General features: G+C 39.2%; 1 protein-coding gene across 1 annotated transcript in view; it reads right to left on the reverse strand.

Moving 5' to 3' along the window:
* LOC126161685 (mediator of RNA polymerase II transcription subunit 12) overlaps positions 1-20287 on the reverse strand; it is a 415184-nt gene that overhangs the window by 389734 nt on the left and 5163 nt on the right. Inside the window, exons 4-6 of the mRNA XM_049917698.1 lie at positions 9663-9854; positions 9417-9576; positions 1841-2088 (exon numbers count right to left, since the gene is read on the reverse strand). Coding sequence (XP_049773655.1) covers positions 1841-2088; positions 9417-9576; positions 9663-9854 — 600 coding nt within the window. The remainder of the gene's footprint in view (positions 1-1840; positions 2089-9416; positions 9577-9662; positions 9855-20287) is intronic.

A 20287-nucleotide genomic window follows, 5' to 3' on the forward strand; every position in this document is an offset into this window, starting at 1 on the left:
GATGCGCAAGTCGCCGAAGTGCCATCAAATCGAAAGACTTGCACCAGGCGAGCGGTCTACCCAACGGGAGGCCCTCGTCACACGACATTATTATTATTATTATTATTATTATTATTATTATCCATGACTACAAGCATGTGAAATAACTGATACAATTAATATCATACATTCTATGTGCAAAATAAGCTTTTGTAAAAGATGGTTCCATACATGCTGAATGCTGATCAAAAGAAAGTGCAAAAACCATTACAACATTTGGCCTATTTTACAAAGATCCAACTCATTTAAGCGCTAATTGCTTACTGGGGTCCAGACTTGGATTCATGAATCCCTAACAGAAATGAAGCAGTGGTCAAAGGTAAATCAGTGGATGCATGTCAGTGGCCCAGTACCAAAAAGTGAAGCTGATTTCATATGCCAAAAATATTATGGTCAATATTTCCTGGAACACACTAAATTGATGGAAAAATGGAAAAGGGACAAATTGTTGTATACAGCCAATCTGAAAATTTATGACTTCCACAGACTGCCACATTTAAACAAATTTATGACTTGTAGTGATCCATGACATCCATGGAAGGGCATTATGATGTACATCAAATATAGAGATTAGAGTAAAAATGTGTGTGATCACAATTAGTTTGTAAACATCAGGCCACATACTATGGGAAAGTATTACTCAACAAGTGCGGAGTCCACCTCCTGGGGAGCATTTGTAATTTCAGTGGAGCGAGGAGTAATGAAGGCACTGTGGTACCATGGAAGATGAATATGACTATAAGCAGTTGTTGTTATATACTATTCACAGACACATTAACGAGAGGTCTTTGAGAGAGTAATATTAGTTGGTTCTGAGAGCAGTAACTTCCCACGTAATGTTTAACCATTTGTGAAAGTTTACGACAATATACAGAGTCAAATGGAACCAGTCTACACTGTATTTATGTATAGAAGCAGTGTTTTGTTTTATAGCCACTTGACTTTAAAAAAATCATGGCTGGACCCTGAGATAAGTCACAAGAGTTGCAAGGTTGAATCTCTACATCAGGCTAGTAAGGGAGCATTCAGGCAGTAGCGTTAGGTGTAGCTGCATGGAATTATAGGTCTAGAACAGATGTTGCCCAAGCAGTCAAAACATTGCCACACAAGTTAAATACAGCAGTCATCAGCTGTTAATAAACACTCTAGACTGAAATACGTTTTGTATCCAACCATGAGGTTTTGGCAGTCCTTTACAAACCTCACTTCAGAAATGGCATCTGCAAACTGGATAAAGGATGGACGAAGTGCACTGACATAAAAATTTACTATGTTGAAAAACAAACATATTTGTTACATATAAGAACATGGTCTCTCACTGGCAGACTGAGAAATTTCTTCCTGCCCTCATACATTTGCTCTTGTAATAAACCTTTTGGCTATAAAATATGCAATAAGTCAGCATGGTAATTTCAGTAAAAAAATGTCAGATCTTATCAACACATCATCTTTTACCCAAAATGGCAAATTTTAAGAATTCCATGATTACTTCTTACTACAATGGAATAGTTTACATTGTAAAAAAAAGCTTCTTTCAAATCATTTGAATGTCAACTAAGTAGGTAAAAACATTAAAGCCACAGAGCAAGCATATCATAAAACAAGTAGCTGGATTGTAATTGACATATTTTGAGTTACTGGTATAAAATCTCTGTGCACACAAGTCTTCATTATGTTTTGGAATCACAACAGCATATTGCTTGGCAGGTACTCCAATAAATATAATTATGTTTATCTTCCTGACTGCTCATCAATTGTACAGTAAACAAAAACAGAAGAAGAAATGTAAGAAAAAACAAACCTCATAAAGATACTTGGCAAGTTGCACACAGTAATGCCACTGCCGTAAGTTGGTACGTAGTTCATCACTCATAGAGGAGCCCTGAGTTTGTGACTGCGATGTCTGAGAGGCAGGAGAAGCTCCTGGCTGAGTGCTTGCTGTTGTCGGCGTGGAGCCTGGACCCCCACCTCCTGAGCATGACTGCTGATAATATTCTTGAAGCTTTGTTAACTGATCCTTCAGGAACTTGATGAGTGTTCCAGTCCATTCTGCAGACAAATAAATAAGCTTAAGGTGAAGTATTCAACTTTGCAGACTTTTATAAGGAAAAAGAAGTTAAAGCATAACACTAAACTTCACATAAATAAAGTCAACTTGAGAAACAAGTAAATAATTCTCTAGAGGTTTAGCTGAGTTTTAAAGGTGCTTCACTGTGCATCTCCATTTTGCCAGCTAGTTGAATTGTACAATAAACAGATTTGTGGGGCGTTTGGATGTGACAGTCGCCCAATGTTTGGCTGTATGGAAACATGAGGGCAGGAAGACTTATCATCAAGATTGCAGTCAACCATGATTGACCATCAAAGAAAAGATCACCATATTGTGCACCAAGCACACTGTAACCCCTTCACATCTAAGCCTGCCATTCAAGAACAAGTAAGACTCCATACAACATTCTTTGTAATCCTGCACCATTGGTTGTAGACTAGCTGCAGCTGGACTATGGAATTACCATCGCTTGCATACGCCACCATTAAAATAACACAAACAGTTGTGTTTGGAGTGGTGCTATGACCAGGAAACATGGATTGCTGGTGAACAGCATTGCACTGCGTTCAGCAAATTAAGCACGGTTTTGCACTACCCTGCTTGACCATCACTGATGAATATGGTAGCAACCTGGAAAGAGGCCCCATTCTTCCAATGTTTTGGAGAGGTACAGCAGTGTTATTCCTGGTGTCGTCATTTGGAGACCCATTGGGTATGAGTTCAGGCCTCAACTAGTAATGACTGAAGAAACACTGATTGCACATGTATGTCATTAACACCATGCATCCTCCATGTGTTTGCTCTCATGCAATAGCATCATGGTGCCACTTTTCAACAGGAAAATGTTTATCCACATGACACATATCTCTACAAACTGTCTGCATGATGTTGAGGCACTCCCAAGGACAACACAATCTCCAGATCTGCCCCAATAGAACATGTGTGGGACAAGTTCGAACATCAACTACATCCCTGTGTCAGTCTCCTGCATATCAAGGACCAGTTACAATGATTATGGGCCAGATTACCTTGGACAGGATACAATAGGTTTATGGCATCCTTACCAGCGAAATCAGTACATGCGTCCAGGTCAGAAGGGATGCGAAGGCACTCTGATAAGTGAGGTCACTCTATCAAGTTCTTTATAAATTTGACTCAATTTTATAATCACTAAAATGATGTCACATAACCTTCCAACCAGCGAAGTTTCATATCGTTTCATTCTCCCCTTCAGGATGCCTTACATTTTTATAAGGCAGGGTACGCTGTTTTGTGTTGTTTTTGATCTGTAAAAGAGTCTCATTGCTTGAAAATCTCAAATATATAACTCTACAATGAAATTTTACAGTCCCCATATATTTAATGATCACATACACACTCTTTCATGAGTCACTAAATTTCAAAACATACAAATATTTCTTTATGATTCTGAACACCCATTTTTCACATTTCAGCTTTGATGGCTCTTAAATGTTTCATGTACAGATACATCTGCAAAATTTCACATGATGAATAACATCTCTCACACTGGCTGTCAAAATACTTTTATTAAAACGTCACTACTGGTTTCGCATCAATAGAAATCCAGCTTCGGGTGATGTGGTTGGGACCAAGCAGTTTAATCATGCACTACCACTTCTAGTGTACTATCTGATGACAATGAACATGGGACGTGGCTCTAAGCAATCACTCTGCCGCACCATGAATGCTTTAAAAAAAAAAAAAAAAAAACCTGTCAATACACAGATCTCAGTAATATGTGGCGTTCAATGGTCACACATATCTATTTTCACTATTTTCAAGTGATAATATTTCTATAATGTTTTAATTTCTTGTATGGATCGCTGGAAGGTGCATCTCTCTTGATGCAAAACTGGTAGTGACATTTTATTAAAAGTATTTTAACAGCCAGTGAGGAAGTTTTGTTTACCAGTTATGTCTGCCTTCAGTCTAAATGTTTCTCCCATTCTACTTGGATACAAGGGAAGAGAATAGGGATTATGAGCTACCACTTTTCTCTTACAATGGCACTACTGTATCTGCCTACAGTAGGTTTGTTCATTCCTTACACTATGGACGATAGAATAGTTCAGCACGCCATGTGACTGGAATGTCACCAGATCTTGTACTGGTCATTGCCATAACTGACGAGCATAGGATACAAGGAGCAGGGTGTCAGTATCAGTTGATTGCAACCAGGTCAGGGATTCTCAACAGAAAGGACATTCATTGATATGTCAGCGTGGGAACCATTCAATGAAACATCATCGATATGGGGCTTTCAGAGCTGAAGGCCCACTTGGGTACCATTGATGACTGCATGACACAAAGCTTTATGCCTTGCCTGGGCCCGCCAACACCGACATTGGACTGCTGATGACTGGAAAGCTGTTGCCTGGTCAGACGTGTCTCATTTCAAATTTTATGGAGAGGATGGACATGTACGGATATGGAGACAACCGCATGAACCCATGGACGCTGCATGTCAGCAGGATGATCAAGCTGGTGGAGGCTCTGTAATAGTCTGGGGTGTATACAGTTGGAGTGATATGACACCCCTGATACATCTTGATAAAACTCTGACAGGTGACACATATGTAGCAATCCTGTCTGATCACCTGCATCCATTCATGTCCATTGTGCATTCTGATGGACTTGGGCAATTCCAGTAGAACAATGCGACACCCCACACATCCAGAATTGCTACAGAGTGGCTCCAGGAACACTCTTCTGAGTTTAAACACTTCCGCTGGCCACCAAACCCCCCAGACATGACCATTATTGAGCATATCTGGGATGTCTTGCAACATGCTGTTCAGAAAAGATCCCCACCCCCTTCTACTCTTACCAAGCAAGGTGTGCAGTGGTTAGCACACTGGATTCGCATTCGGGAGAACGATGGTTCAAACCTGCATCCGACCATCAAAATTTAGGTTTTCTGTTATTTCCCTATGTCGCTTCTGGCCATTGCAGGATGATTCCTTTGAAAGGGCATGGCCGACTTCCTTTCCCATCCTACCCTATACCCTAATCCGACAGGATCGATGACCTCGCTGTTTAGTCCCTCCCTCAAATCAACCAACCAACTCTCCTACTCTTACAGATTTATGGGCAGCCCTGCAGGATTCATGGCATCTATTCCCTCCAGCACTACTTCAGATACTAGTTGAGCCCATGCCACGTCATTTTGTGGCACTTCTGCATATTCGCAAGGGCCCTACACAATATTAGGCAGGTGTACCAGTTTCTTTGGCTCTTCAGTGAAGGTTGTTATTGGTTCATTATTTTCATCCATAGGACTCCATCATACTTTCAGTACATTCATACACTTATTGTATATCAAAGAAAGATATAAAACTAAAAAAGAATTCCTAATACTGTGACAAACATTAAAAAGAAAACAGTTCATCATGTTGCAAAATTACATTTATTTGGTCACAAATTGGCTTTCAGCTTCTCAGGCCATTTTCAGATGGCAACTTAATGTCGCAAATATAGATAAACACGATGTGCGAGGTACACAGATATTATAGGTACAAAAGATACAAAAATGACACAGAGTGTTTACATAGGTAAACTTTACAATTATGCCAAACAAAAATAATTCCATAACATACAAATATGGGGAAAACAAAATTTTTTATGTGGAGATCCATTTAATAACTGACAAGAAATAAAATGAATTTACAGTCTGACTCTAGTATTTGTAACAAAAACTTAACTTAACAAGGGGAAAAAGGAAATTGAGTCTGCTCATTTGTTACTTCCAGTATGGTTGCCATTCAGCTTTTCTTAACAGAATGTAAAAATTTACATGTCATGTGAATGGTCTTCACTAAAATGATAAATCTTTCTTCCTTAATCTCCCAATGCCCTCAGTTTAGTTAGCCTAATTACCACAGCTCTTCCTGACTGGTCAGTTTTATACACTACCAGAAAAAAGGACACCCTTTTAGGGGTTTGCTATTCACTCAAGATTTATTGTACCTACAGTGCATAGGGAGTACACAAAAAGATTACATTAACAGATTAATAGCATAAGGAATTCTGATGTACCAGGTATCAATCCATCCTGAAACACCCATTGCCTCCACAGGTGGCAGAGCAGACGTTCACTCTGGCAGCCATTCAATTACACAAATGGTGAATACTGTCCTGGAATACATTATGCCACACCTGCTCAACCTGTTCACATATAGAGCTGTTGGTTGACAAGTCACATGAGTCACTTCTTGTCCCATCTTATCTCGTATGTGCTCTATAGAAGACAAGTCCGAAGACTGCTCTGGCCAGGGAAGTTACTGCATGTCTTGCAGAGTACATTCAGTTTCATGGGCAGTGTGTGGGTGAGCATTATCTTGCTGCAACAATACACCACCTTCCTGTTGCAAGAACAGCAACAGAATGGGTCTAACGACATCTGCACATATCGAGTGTTGGTTAGTGTCCACTCCAGAAACACGAGAGCTATCAGTTCCCAAAAGTTCATTTCGACACAGCTGGGCTCGCAAGCCCTTTTGTCTGTGCTGTACAATCTGCCATTGCTGCCCTTACAATATGACAATCCTGGCAGACGTCTGTGCTGCGTGGATGTCCAAAACATCATCTGCGTGTGTGAGAATGTTCATGTGACTACTGATAGATGCAGCACAAGCAACTTGCGTGGTAGTTCTCCAAAAGGATCAACCCACCACTCAGAAGGCCACAACCTGACCTCTTTCAAACTCACTCATTGGCAGTTCGGAGCACGAGTGTCTCCATGACATGGTTTCCTGCTTGCTTTACATGTTTTCACCACACTGAGCCTTCTGGCAGTGAGCATCCCCAAATAAAGGGTAGACACAGATGGCAAGATGGCAGTCTGGTAGCTATGTCACTACGCTATCTGTTGGCAGATGATATTGAAACCATTTTCAGTACTCTACTATCCCCGAAGTGGCATATATTTCATCACATCAAAACTGACATCATCTTTCTACATGTACAAATTTTTTTCCAGCACTGTATTTTTTCACACTGTTTCCACGTGATTTTGTACATACCACTCTATGCCAAGGGTTGTAATCTGTCTTTACTACTGAATAAAAATTTGGATATGCTACTGGTATTATAAAATGAATGTCTGTACTATGAGACTTTAACTTTTTTTGTAAGGTTGTCTGAAATATTGCCAATATATAGGACTTTGCGACAGGCTTTGTAACTACTGAGTGACTGCTGTTGGGCAGCATGCAGAAGTGGCATAATTTTATGCATTTCCTTTTTTCATAGCATATTACTGATCAGGGTAGTGCTGTAGTCATTGCTGGAAGTGATTTTTTTATGTAATTATTTTTATGCGGTAAAAAATTTAACACTTTACTATGAAAACACTGTGTTTCATTTTTTATATCTTTCATACAAATACTACATGTGAATGTCACACATCATGTTTATCTGTGTTTTTGACATTCAACTATCACCTAAATATGGCCTGAGAAGCTGAAAGCTGGTTCATAACCAAATAAATATAATTTTGCAGACAATTAGGAAGTGTTTTCCTTTTTAATATTATTGACATGTTCTGGCAAGCACCGATGGAAAATTCAGATAATATTATGGCAAATTACAATGAGGTTACACACACACACACACACACACACACACACACAGAAAACATACCTGTTTAACAATTTCTACTCAAATGAAGAGTTTTTGAATATTTAATCACATAGTGCTTTTTAAAGAGAGAGATTGGGCATGTGTGTGTGTGTGTGTGTGTGTGTGTGTGTGTGTGTGTGTAACTTGAGATAATACATAAATGGTCAACAAATGCCATATATCTCATTGAGAATTTATACTATAATTGTAAAAATGTAAATAACTAACATAAACTAAACTTGGAGTAGTTTTACTAAAGTTGCTCTCCACCTCAACTCATACAGCTCGTACTTATGGATATGATGACTTTAGAAGTTTTGAGGCCTTTTCTTTTGTGATGAATGTCACTCCATTCCCTGTTAATGTTTTACCCAAGTCAGGAAGGCAATACACCAATGAGTCAAAACATTATGACCATTTGCTTAAAAAAGAGTTTTGGTCCACCTTTGGAACACCATAAAGCAGCAATAACACATGGCATGTACTCAACAACTGCTTGGTATGTTTCTGGAGGTATGTAGTATCAGATGTGTACACACAATCCCCATAAATCACAGGCCACTGGTTTGTGGGTGCATAACTGGCATCGAATAGCATCCCAGATGTGTTCCAACAGGTTCCAGTCAGGCAAATTCGGTGGTCCAGATATCAAGATGAGGTCATTGTCATGTTCCTGAAACCACTGTAACACAGACAGTTATTTGTGATAGACAGTACCACCAATGTCAGGTAATACATCAAGCATGAGGGACTGCAGGTGGTTTGCAATAATGTTCACATAGCCCACAAGTAACATGGTGCCTACCACAGTTCCCATGCAAGCCCAGGTGAATGTCCCCCATAGCACAATACTGTTCCACAGGCCTGCATCCATGGTGCGGAGCATGCTTCAAGTAGTTGATCACCAGGATGATGGCATAACAAGACATGACCAATGACTGGTGTAACAAGAAACATGATTCATCCAATGGGGCGATATGTTTCCACTGACCCAATTTCCACAGCAACTGTCACTGATGATGTCATTGACCCAACATGGGAACACACTTGTGCTTACTCTAGCATTGTTTTTTTTTTTTCATCAGATGTGCCACAGATTGCTGCCTACCCTGCTTTACAGAGTGGGCAAGCTTCTGACCTACACAACCTGTGATGAGGTCACCTACTCATGGTTTCATCATCCTTTCCATAGGTTGAAATGCTCAGTCCAGATGTCAAGCAGTAACAATTTGCCTTTGTCGAAGTCACATGTCAGTGCAGTTCCCCATTACTGACCTGTATTGTCACTAGAATGAGTCCCCATTAATCTCTGCTCTACTTATATACTTCCCTTAAAGTGTCACATGCCTGCAATGCGACCAGGCAGCATACAGTTTCATGGTGGGCAGTAGTTATAATGTTCTGCCTCATCAGTGTAAACATAACAGGAAACATGCTCTACCCTGAAATATAGAAACCACTGATAAAAACTGGATTTCTCATTCCCAGTTGGATCCAGTTCTTTCAGTGCTACTGTTCCCATTCACATTCTTCACATAAACACATTACTGTGAGGAAGTGATGGGAGAAGGGACATTAGACAGTAACGCAGAACAAAATGAAGCACTAAGTATTTCACTAGACACATTTCGAGTTGGAGTGAATGTCTTAACATTATAAAAATGGCACTCAATTTACCATACTGTACCTTGAGAAGGATCAGGAAGCTGGCGTTTTTTGATTTTGACTTCCGAAACAGCCACAGTATATGCATAGCTTAGTTTAATAAACCAGGCAGCACGAAGCATTGGAACTTGATATTCACACAACATCATAAAGATTTCCTCTTTCTTATTAAAATTTGGTGCCTGGGAAAAATACCAGTAATTGTTTTATATTATATGACTGTAAATTAAACAGGCTTATAATATACTGATAAAACTGACTGATTTACCTTTTTTGATAAACTACTAAGTGGCTTACTACCAGCCAGGTCTTTGAACCATGCTTCAACAGCATTTTTTGTTCGAGCTGTGGCTGGCCAAAAATTGTCTTTCGGGTTAATTTGCTGTCTCTTCCGGCCAGTATCTGGTAATGTATTTATTTCTTCTTTCTTTGTAAGTATAGCATTGAAGTATGCACCCACCTGTAAAGATTAGTCACATTTTGTAAGCTCACTAGCACCACACATTACTGCCTAGAAATTTATGATTCACAAAATTATGAGCCAGAATTGCTTGTGAGTATATATGTTCAAGAGGAAAAATGTTTAGTACATACATAAAAAAAGTAAAGGACACAAAACTATCCCAGCCTTTGAAACTACCAGAGGATTTGGATGGGGAAGTTATAAAGGAATGTAATATCAGTCAGATCCCTTGATGAGAGGCACTCACCTGATGTGAGGATAAGGGGAATCAAGGATGAAGGAACAGGCATCAGGCAGAGCAGGATATTAAAGACAGTACATTGGTAAGTACTGGGTCAACTTCAGTCCAGAGGTGTCAAGGACAGAGTGAGATGTAAATATCAATTAAAAGGCAGTGAAATGAAATGACTATTGCAATTAAGAACTAGGAGGATAAGAGTATTGGGGGGAGGGGGGGGGGGGCAATGAGAGAGGGAAGAGGCAGGAGATTGGGAGTAAAATGAAGATGAAGAAGTAAACTGTGCCAAAGAAAAAATTAAAAAAGCTATAAAATAATAATAATAATAATAATAATAAATATGATAAATATACATAATGAAAAATACAAAAATAATGAAAAAGGGGAAATTCTATGTTAATGGTGATTAAGACCAAAAGGATACCAGGATGCATAGATATGTTGGAAAGAAAGGTCCCATCTCCATAGTTCAAAGAAATTAGTAACAGGTAGGAGGATCCAAATTGCCCATATAGTGTAGCAGGAATGCATGTCTCTGGAGTTGGGCTCTAGAGTAGGTCATTCCAGCTCGAGTGCCCGCCACTGGGCAGCCTGGCACCTGCGGGCAAGGGTAGGCAAACAGCTGCAGAGTTGCCAAACAGGTAGCCAGCATAGCCAGGCTATAGCATATACAACTATTCTACTGTGGCCTCATGCCCATGGGCAGGGGCAGCCAAGTGGTTCATGCATGCACAGAATGCAATGCAATAGGGCTAAACCTATACTAGCTGTGACTGACCACAAGTGAGCTGACGAATGCTCCACAGCACTTTTGTCCCATAGGGCAGCTTTGGAAGACTCTATTGTAGAGCATATTCAGCAACTGGATACTGGGTATTTGCTAGATGGACAGTACTTCTATGTCATCAGTGCAGAGATGATAGAAGGGAAGGGATGGGATGAGAAGTAACAGAGGGTTAAGGAGGGAGCTAAATGAATAATCCAACTGCGAGCTGACGAATGCACCGCAGCACCTTTGTCCCATGGGGCAGCTTTGTAAGCGTCTGTTGTAAAGTATGTTCAGCAAATGGATACTGGGTATCTGCAAGGTCGACAGTTCTCCTACATTTTCAGTGCAGAGATGATAGAAGGGCCAAGATGAGAAGTAATAAAGGGTTAAAGAGGAAGCTCAATGAATAATCAAATTATGAAATAGTAGGAAATGGTTAAAAACAGAAGGGGATAGTGGGTAAACTCAAAAAAAGGGAGAGAATGGAAAATGAAAATAAAAATGTAGATGAGTAAATACTGAGTTTCTACCACTGGGAAAAGGTTAAGTCCATCGGGGATGCAAGATGTGAGGATATATTGGAAAAAAGGTTCCCACCTACATGATTCAAGGCATCTAATGACTTGTTTGGTGCAACATGCATTCAGATCTCTTGATGCACACTGTAGAGAATTCTTGAGATCTGCGTACTAGATGTCAAACAATTTCTGTGTGTCCATTTCATGTGCACAGCCACTTTGGTGTTTATCATTCCTATATAAATGCGGTCAACACATGTTAGATAGTAAACAAAATGTGGGATTTTGCATATTGCTCTGCCTCTGAAGTAGTTGGATTTTCCAGTGGTAAGGTTGGAGTATGTGGCAGAGGGTGGGTGAATGGGGTGGGTTGTCAGTAGGAACAAATACAGTAGTAGGAAGATTGGGGTAGGGTCATTGGTCTGAAAATGGCATAATTGTTTGATAAGGATGTTATGGAAATTAGGAGGGTGTTAAAAAGCAACAGTAAGTGCTGTGGGGATGCTGTCAGAGCTTGACTAGGGACTGTTATAGCTTTGGCATTGTCTGTGTTCAGGCACTCCAAGCATGGACAGTACTACGTAACATGTAAATCTCTAAGGCTATCTACTTACACGCCCCCTTCCACCCAAAATGCTTAAATGCATCATCAATACATTACACCGGCAAGGTTATGATTTCCTCAAGTCAAGTCTCGAAATGAGATCATCTCTTCCTGACAACTCCCACACTGTTGTCTTCTACTGCCCTCCTAATCACATTAAAATTCATTGTAAAACCAGATTATTATTCCTGTCTCCTGCATTTTTTCCTATGTAGGTCCACCTTGACCCCACTTACTCCACTCACCATTTGAAAATCTCACATTAAAGGCAAAGCAACATGGTTGGTTGGTTGGTTGATTCGTGGGAGGGGGCCAAACAGTGTGGTCACTGGTCCCATTGGATTATGAAAGAATGGGGAAGGAAGTCGGCCGTTCCCTTTCTAAGGAACCCTATCAGGATGACCGGACGTGGGTTGAACCACTGTCCTCCTGAATGGGAGTCTAGTATGCTAACCACTGTGCCACCTCACTTGGTTAACAGCAACATGTAAAACCATGTAAGCCATTAGAAGTCATATGTGCTCACTCTAGAGATTGAGTGTAATGAACACTTCTAAACTGGCTGAATGCATAAGCAGACACTGAAGAACCATCCGCCCTGGGTAACCCAGAAAACTCAACAACACCCTGTCCCTGCTCAAATGCCTGCACATGGACAGGTGGGCACACACAGGCAGCTGTGGGTGAAAAGATGAAGTTTGGGCAGACAGGCAGCTAGGACACAGCCTATGCAATTGTACTACCCTGGCTGAGAATATACGGATAGGGGTGGCCAAGTGGGTTATGCATGCACAGAACACATGCAATAAGGCTACCTGGTGGCAGCCTGTATTATGTATGCCTGCCCACAAGTGAGCTGCCTGGTGGTCAATGGAGCCCTTGCCCCATGGGACAGCATTGAAACAGCCTGCTCTACAGAATGTTTTAAGAAACCTGGGTGCCTGCTACACCAAACATGCTATTTAGATCCTCTCACTCACTACTAACATTCCTGAAATCCAGAGGTGGGAAGTTACTGTCCAACTTATCCTCACATCCTATCAATCTCAACCATTAACAATTACCCGCCCCGTATCCCTTTTCCCCAACAGCAGTATTTCATTACTTACTAATGACCTATCTTTACCTTTCTTTTTCACTTCTCTTTTCTCTCTCTCTCTCTCTACTTGTAACTGTTTCCTCATACCTCTTTTTCCCCTTTCCCCTTATTTCTTAAGTGACTTACTCATTCCAATTTTCATTATATTTGTCTTTAGTTCACCTTTAGTTCTCATTCTGTCCCTTCTATTATCTCTGAACTGAAGCTGTCACAGTGCTTACCAACATACTAACTTTCATCTCCTACACTCTCTCACAAATACCATGAAAACTGAAAACAAATATGCACTGACTGTTTTTACTTTGTACCTGAGTGATGGTCGGTTTGCAGATTTTGAATGTATGTGACATATGAGGAATAAAGGAGACTCCTTCAACAATTCTGAATCTACGACAATTACAAAAATTATGGTAGCAGTACAGCTATCTTCAAGCAATCACAGAGTGCATTGTTCATCCTGCAGTTACTAGTAATGACAACAATAATACATTGATAAAACCTATTAATGTTGCATATGTTCCAAGCCCTGGACAAATTTGCTGTATTTTAGTCAAACATCCAGACATGAATTGTGCATTTTGTTTGATGATTTATAATGTGGTATATACAACAATAATTATGTACTTTTCTACAATTATGAATTACAAAAACAACAACTGGAAGGTTTGAATCATGTAAGCAAGTGTTCCTTAAAGAAAAAGATGACTAATTGATTGAATTGGATAAACATCAATTTAGATCCATGAATTTTGAGCATAACAGTAAAATATTCTTAACAGTCTACTTGATGCAGTACTTCCAATGGTTGTGGACCAATGAGCATGGATTTGTGGTGACAGCAATATCTTCATCTCACTTCCATGATGATACATCAAGAAAGTCATATGGTTACAAAAGAAGTCTGCGGTACTTTCATTGAGTTCAAAGAATGAGTAGAAAATGAAACTGGTCAAAAAATTAAAATACTTCAAAACAGACAATGGAAAAGAATTTATCAATCAGTGTATGAAGGCATTGTTAAAGGTGAATAGAATATGACATGAAACCATAATCCCTTGCAATCTCTTGCACATTAGGACAAACCGGAGTTGTAGAACACCTGAATTGGATGTTCATTTATAAGGCAAGTCTGCTGTAAACAGATGCAGGACCAAGCAAACACTTTAGTGCTGAAGCAATGAAAACTGTAATTTACTGAAGAATAAATCTCCGACAAAAATTCATCAAAAAATTACCTCTGAAGGGTAGTGGAGCAGTCAGCAAACGAATTTGAGTAACTTACCAATCTTTTGATATTGAACATTTGTGCATGTACTGAAAGAAAAATGAAAAAAGTTAAAAAACAAATCCAAAGCTCCTTTTTTTCTTTTTCTTTTTTTGCTATTGTGAAGGTTCAAAAGTGGACTTTGTAATTTATCAACATTCACCAAAGACAATTCCTAAGGCCCTTGATGTGCAGTTCATCGAAAATTCAAATTGCAGCTTTGGGAATAACATCACAAATGGTAATCCGACCAACAAAAAAAGGTATGGACAGTCCTCAGATGGCAGCAGTAATTAACATAATTGAAAATAGCTTGACCTGACACAGTGACACTGAGCAGACACTGAATGAAAATGTCAACAGGGACTCTGATCAATGAGATGCATATCCCTTATAAGCAGAAATCAGAAAGTCATCACATCAAAGAGAATTGAACTCCACACATTTTAATGATGATTTTGCTTCTTTTGCTAGTGTTACTGAGCCAGATTCATATGACATGTGGTGATTCTAAACAATGGAAGGAAGCCTTAAATGACGAATACCTTACCTGAAAATGAGACATGGACTTTGATCAAATTACCTTCAGGCAGAATGGCAATCAGTTCAAACGGGTATTCAAAGTCAAAGAAACAGGAAATGGTGAAACTGAACAATGTAACACTCATTTTGTCACAAAAACACTATTCCCGGATATGTGGGATAGACTTTAATGAAATATTCATTCCCATTGTCCGTAATTTTTTACTTTGTACTCTGTTAGCTTTCGCAGATGAATTTGATCCTGACATTGAACACATGGATGTTCAGACCACATTCCTATTTAATGATCTCAACAAAGAAGTTTACAATCATCAACCTGAAAGCTACACGAAGAAGTGGGAGCAGATGATGATTAGCAAACTAAAGAAGACAATGTACGGTCGGAAACAGGCCTCACATGTTTGGTATTAGAAATTAGATATAACATTATGTAAAATGAACCTAAATAAGTCATATGATCCATGCATTTACTAAAGAACTGAGAAACAAATTACACTCATTCTCGGCATCTACACAGGCACTTTTCTGGAATAAAAACAAGTAAAATCTTGGTGATTTGTGCTCCAGAAATCCAAGCCTCGTTTTAGTCTAAGGTTGCTGATGGATGACGACTGTGTTAGAACAAAACCAAAATAATAATATGGATGAAATACAAAATATACAGGGAGTGGGTTTGATCAGCAGAAAAGATGCGCACAGATACATTGTTTACAATCATGCCTGCTATAGCAGCTATTGTTTCACCTGCCACCTGTCAGGCAGTGTTTGCTCATGCTCAGTGCGATGTGTATGTTTAGTCTGGCCATGTTGATTATTATTTCTGCCATTTTTCGGCACTACAAGCACTGACGCCTCAAACCAGAAGAGGAAAATTGTTTCTTTGGAGACAGAAATTTTAGCAGAGTAAAGACTGGACACTAGGGGCATATAAAAGAAGTGCTGGCGAAGTTGGGTGTATGCAGAGTAACAGTAGGTGACTGGCAGCAAAACAGAACCAAATTAGACCAGTGGTATTTTACCAAAGCATCTCGTTCTTCTAAAAAAATCAAATTTCACATATTGTAAAACCACGAAAACATTATATTATGAAAAGACTAGTGAAGTCTTTTATTTGTCGTTTACTCAGCAGCAAGGTAAAGTAAGTCCAATAAGTGGACTGATGATTCAGGAGAAGACACTTTTATTTTGAGAAGAATTAGAGGAAGGAGACAACAGCTATTCTGGTAGTTCTGGCTGGCTGGATAGGTGGAAGAAAAGATGTGGGATGTGCCAGTCTGTCGGTGTGATCCAAGTACAAATAAAAAATATAGTAAATCAGAAAAATCTGTTACTGGCTCAACTGTATAGTTGTGATCAGACAGGGCTCAATTATGAAGTGCTTCTGACGGGAAATCAAAAGATAGAACAACAATCCTAGCTTGTTGCACTGCCCCTGGAGATCAGGAGTTGCCACTTTTGTTAAAAAGGAGCAGAAGCAAATAAAAGTGAACAATTGTTGGATTTCATTTGACACTTTTCTGAGTGTGAAAATGCAGATGAAGTGAATTGAAGATGTAGTTGAACCAAGACAATCAATATGAAGCAGCCTGTTGTGGAAATGATAAATAAAGGACAAAGAGATTCTAGTGATGAAGAGGAAGAGGATGCTGTTGGTGCCTACAAAGTGAGTCATAAAGATGAAGCAGCAGCATTAGAATAACACTGTGCCATGCAAAGCAATAGAATGGGACAACACCAGCTGTCACTGTATTTCTATGAAGATGACCAGACATCACTAAAAACAGACATTCTTTACAAAAACTAAAAACTGATGATTCTTTTTCCCAAAAATGAAGTATGTACGAAAGCAACAGTTGTACAGTAGTTTATGTGATATGTATGTGTTTATGGGAAATGTTTGAGTTTCTACTAGAACATTACTTCTGTAAGAAACTTTAAGTAATATTTTAACTGATGAAATAAATTTATTTACTTCAATAATACTATGAACATAAAGCTCTGAATCTGTCTTTAAATAAAAGTGTCTAAAATTGTCCCTTTTTGTGTAATTCGAGCTTTCTGAAATTCAAACTCTGCTGAGACTCAGTTACCATAAAGTGCCAAAGTTTTACTGTACAACCTTCTGGTTCAAGGCCTGTTGATCCATCAATGGCCAGTATACCTTAGCTCCCCCTTCAGGAACAAAAAACATAGGAGCTACATAAGGCAACAAGGAAGGCCTAATGACTCCATTCTGTAGCAACTGATTAATAATCTGCTTCAACTCCTGCATCTTGGATGGAGACACGCAGTAAGAGGACATCCATACTGGCATGTGATCCATTAATTGAGTGTCATAATCGATCTTGTTTGTAATACCCAGCTGGTCCATCAGAACACCAGGGAACTGAATCACCAAATTTAGCATTTCCTGAGCTAGTTGTGGTTTAAGATGATCTAATTGAAATTTAATCCTGACCCTTTTTGCTGCATTAGTATCATGGACATGATTATGCTCACACAATTTATACTTCCTCTCCACCAATATTTAAACAGGAAATTTTTTGCAGAATAATCCAGAACACATTGTGTTTTTATTATAATGTCACAGCCCAAAGTAACACCTAAAGAAAGACCCCTAGCTAACTCCAATGGGCAAGACAAATTCCGAATTTTTTTACAATGAGCTGCACCTACTGAGCAACAGCACACTTTCCTCATTCACAGTTCAGCATTTATGATTAACAAATTGCAAGGGCAGAATTTAGGAATGTGCCTATGACATTGGTACCAATGATAATCCATTAAAGAACAGCTACTCCCTAATCCAGTAAGCTACAACCCCACTCTTGATTAATAGCAGTGCAACTGAAAGAAAGGCTGCTGTTCACTCCTACAATCTTACTTACGACCTTTTCTAGGTCAGCTGCCTCACTGATACCATGACCTGTTCTTAAGATCAGTGCTCCAAGACTTATCGGTAACAATGTACCACAACCAAAGGCATCAAAAACAGTTGCCTGTGTGAAAAGAACCTTGCCTGTTTCTTTCCGTAGTTAAAACAAAAGCTTTCCATGGCCACTACCAAATGATAAAGCTCCATGAAATTCTTAGGTTTTCTGGCAAAAACAATCTGCGAGTGGTCATCAGTGCTTGTGCATTCCAAAATATTCTTAAGTTGTATCACTGTCAGTACTCTTGAAGTATAGTGAGTCTAGAACTACAGATGTCCACCTCATAATGGACAAATCTTCCATTGCCCAACTCCCTCCACCTCCTGCCCTCCAAAATAATAGTTGCTAGTTAATTCATTTCTACATCTGCTGGAGAGTTACCCTAGACAGTCCCTCTAAGTACCTCTGCTCAAGGATAATTTGCTCAATAAATCTACTCTCTCTGCCACTGGCAAGAGGATAAATCATTGAAATATAAGAAGTGGCGAAAATTGGAGGACATAATCTTGATGTTGTAATCTAACAGCTAACCACCAAAACTGCACCATCTCCACACTAGACTCAGCTGACAAATCCTCTACTCCCTGAGTAGTATCCAAGCAATTGGATTGAGAAGCTTAATAAAGCACTGCCGCACTTCCATATTACTATTATCCAGCACACCACTGCGCTCCACATTTACATTAACCCAGTCTTCCGACCCTTCCTGCAAATACAAGCCAGTGCTTAAAAGCTGAAGTTTCATCACTTTACCCTGTAATTTCTCCAGACTTGGGATTTGCTCCCTACCTATATTCATTTGGAATAAATCTTGTTTTTGGCAAAGTGGCTAAATTGAGTTTGAATATGCAATATTTGCTTGCAGGAAGGACAGTTGTCCTATAAGAACTCTGTTGGCGTGCACTACAGAGGGGCATTCAGAGCACAGGTTAGCAGCTACACCAACCTTGCTTATATTATATTTACTCAGCCTTAAGAGGCAGTCCAAAGTACAGCGCAAGCTTATGTTAATTCCGTCGTGCTTCTCTCAGTGGCTTGCCCCTTAAATGTAGTTCATTTTGTAGGAATTCTTTCTTCAAATGGGAGATGCCAATCACTTCTTCATACCCATACTTTACAGTGTAATAAGCTGTTACACAATTCAAGAAACAGTACCAAGCTGTGGGATTTAATTAACCTAATTTCGTCAGTTTGACAAATCCCATATGTACTTCCTATCACACAACTGCACACTGCTACCATTGAAATTGTGTAGCAATGTGTGGAACAGGGAGTGATAAGGTACTAGGCTTTAGAAAATAAAGTTCTTGCAGGAAAAAAAAAATATTATATATATATATATATATATATATTTGCTAGAGGTGCCCACAAAGGAAATATGGCACAATTTAAAAGACAGATCTCAAGGAAACTTTAACACCAATTAAGAAAAAGAAATTGCTAGCAAGGCTCAGTTAAACTTATCAGAGCTAAAGGAATTGAGAGAGAGAATCTACACTCAACTTATTGGAGTTATAAAAGCAGTTGTCAACAAAATTTAATAGAATGTAGAAGTGCAATAGATTTATTTTACCACTGGCACGATTAACAGATAGAATAAAACTTCAGTGATTAAACAGAGTATTGAATTAGTCAGTTTCATCACTTGATCCACACAACTGCTTCATGTGGTTCGCATTATTTCACAGTACTAGATTTAAATCAGGCATATCATTAGATATCTTTAATCAAAAGGTTTAAGACACTTCAGTCTTCTGTACAGACTCAAATCTGTTTGAAATCACTAGAGCGTCATTTGGACTGGCAATGCATGCTGCTACGCTATCCTGCCTAATGGATTCCATCTGTAGAACTTTAAACTTTCAGCTTCTACATAATTACTGGGATGACATGGTCATTTACAGTAGCATCTTTGCAGTACATCTTGATCAGTTAAGAATTGCTTTGCAGTGCATAAGGGAGGCCAGTTTTCTTATTGTGAAGCCCAACTAGGTCTATTTAGCACATCCTGAAACTTCCCTCATGGGGCATCTAGTTTTGGCCCAAGAAATTTAAACTGATCAGGAAAGAGCAAAAGTCATTCTTAACTATCTTCACCACTCCCCCTGAAAGATAAAATGGAAATATTTCAACTTATCGATATGATCATTTTCTTCGAAAATTCATCTTCAGATTTGCACAGCTGCATACATCATTAAATCAACTTCATAGAAAAGATGAGCTTTTTCAATGGTCTGAGAGCCAACTGGCAGTGTCTCACATATTAAAGGTGGCTCTAAGTAATGCATTCGTTCCAGCAATCCCAGATTTTGGAAAGTAATTCATATTTTAAATGCACACATCCAATGCTAGGGTAATGACATCTAAAATAGTTCTCGTTTATTATTCAGTCTCTGTTGCACTTTTTTAAATTACATGACATGTTACGATCACTCTGGACTACCTCCAGATCTAAGTAGTTG

This window comes from Schistocerca cancellata, chromosome 2 (assembly GCF_023864275.1).
Source record: "Schistocerca cancellata isolate TAMUIC-IGC-003103 chromosome 2, iqSchCanc2.1, whole genome shotgun sequence".
In the NCBI taxonomy this organism is placed as follows: domain Eukaryota; kingdom Metazoa; phylum Arthropoda; class Insecta; order Orthoptera; family Acrididae; genus Schistocerca; species Schistocerca cancellata.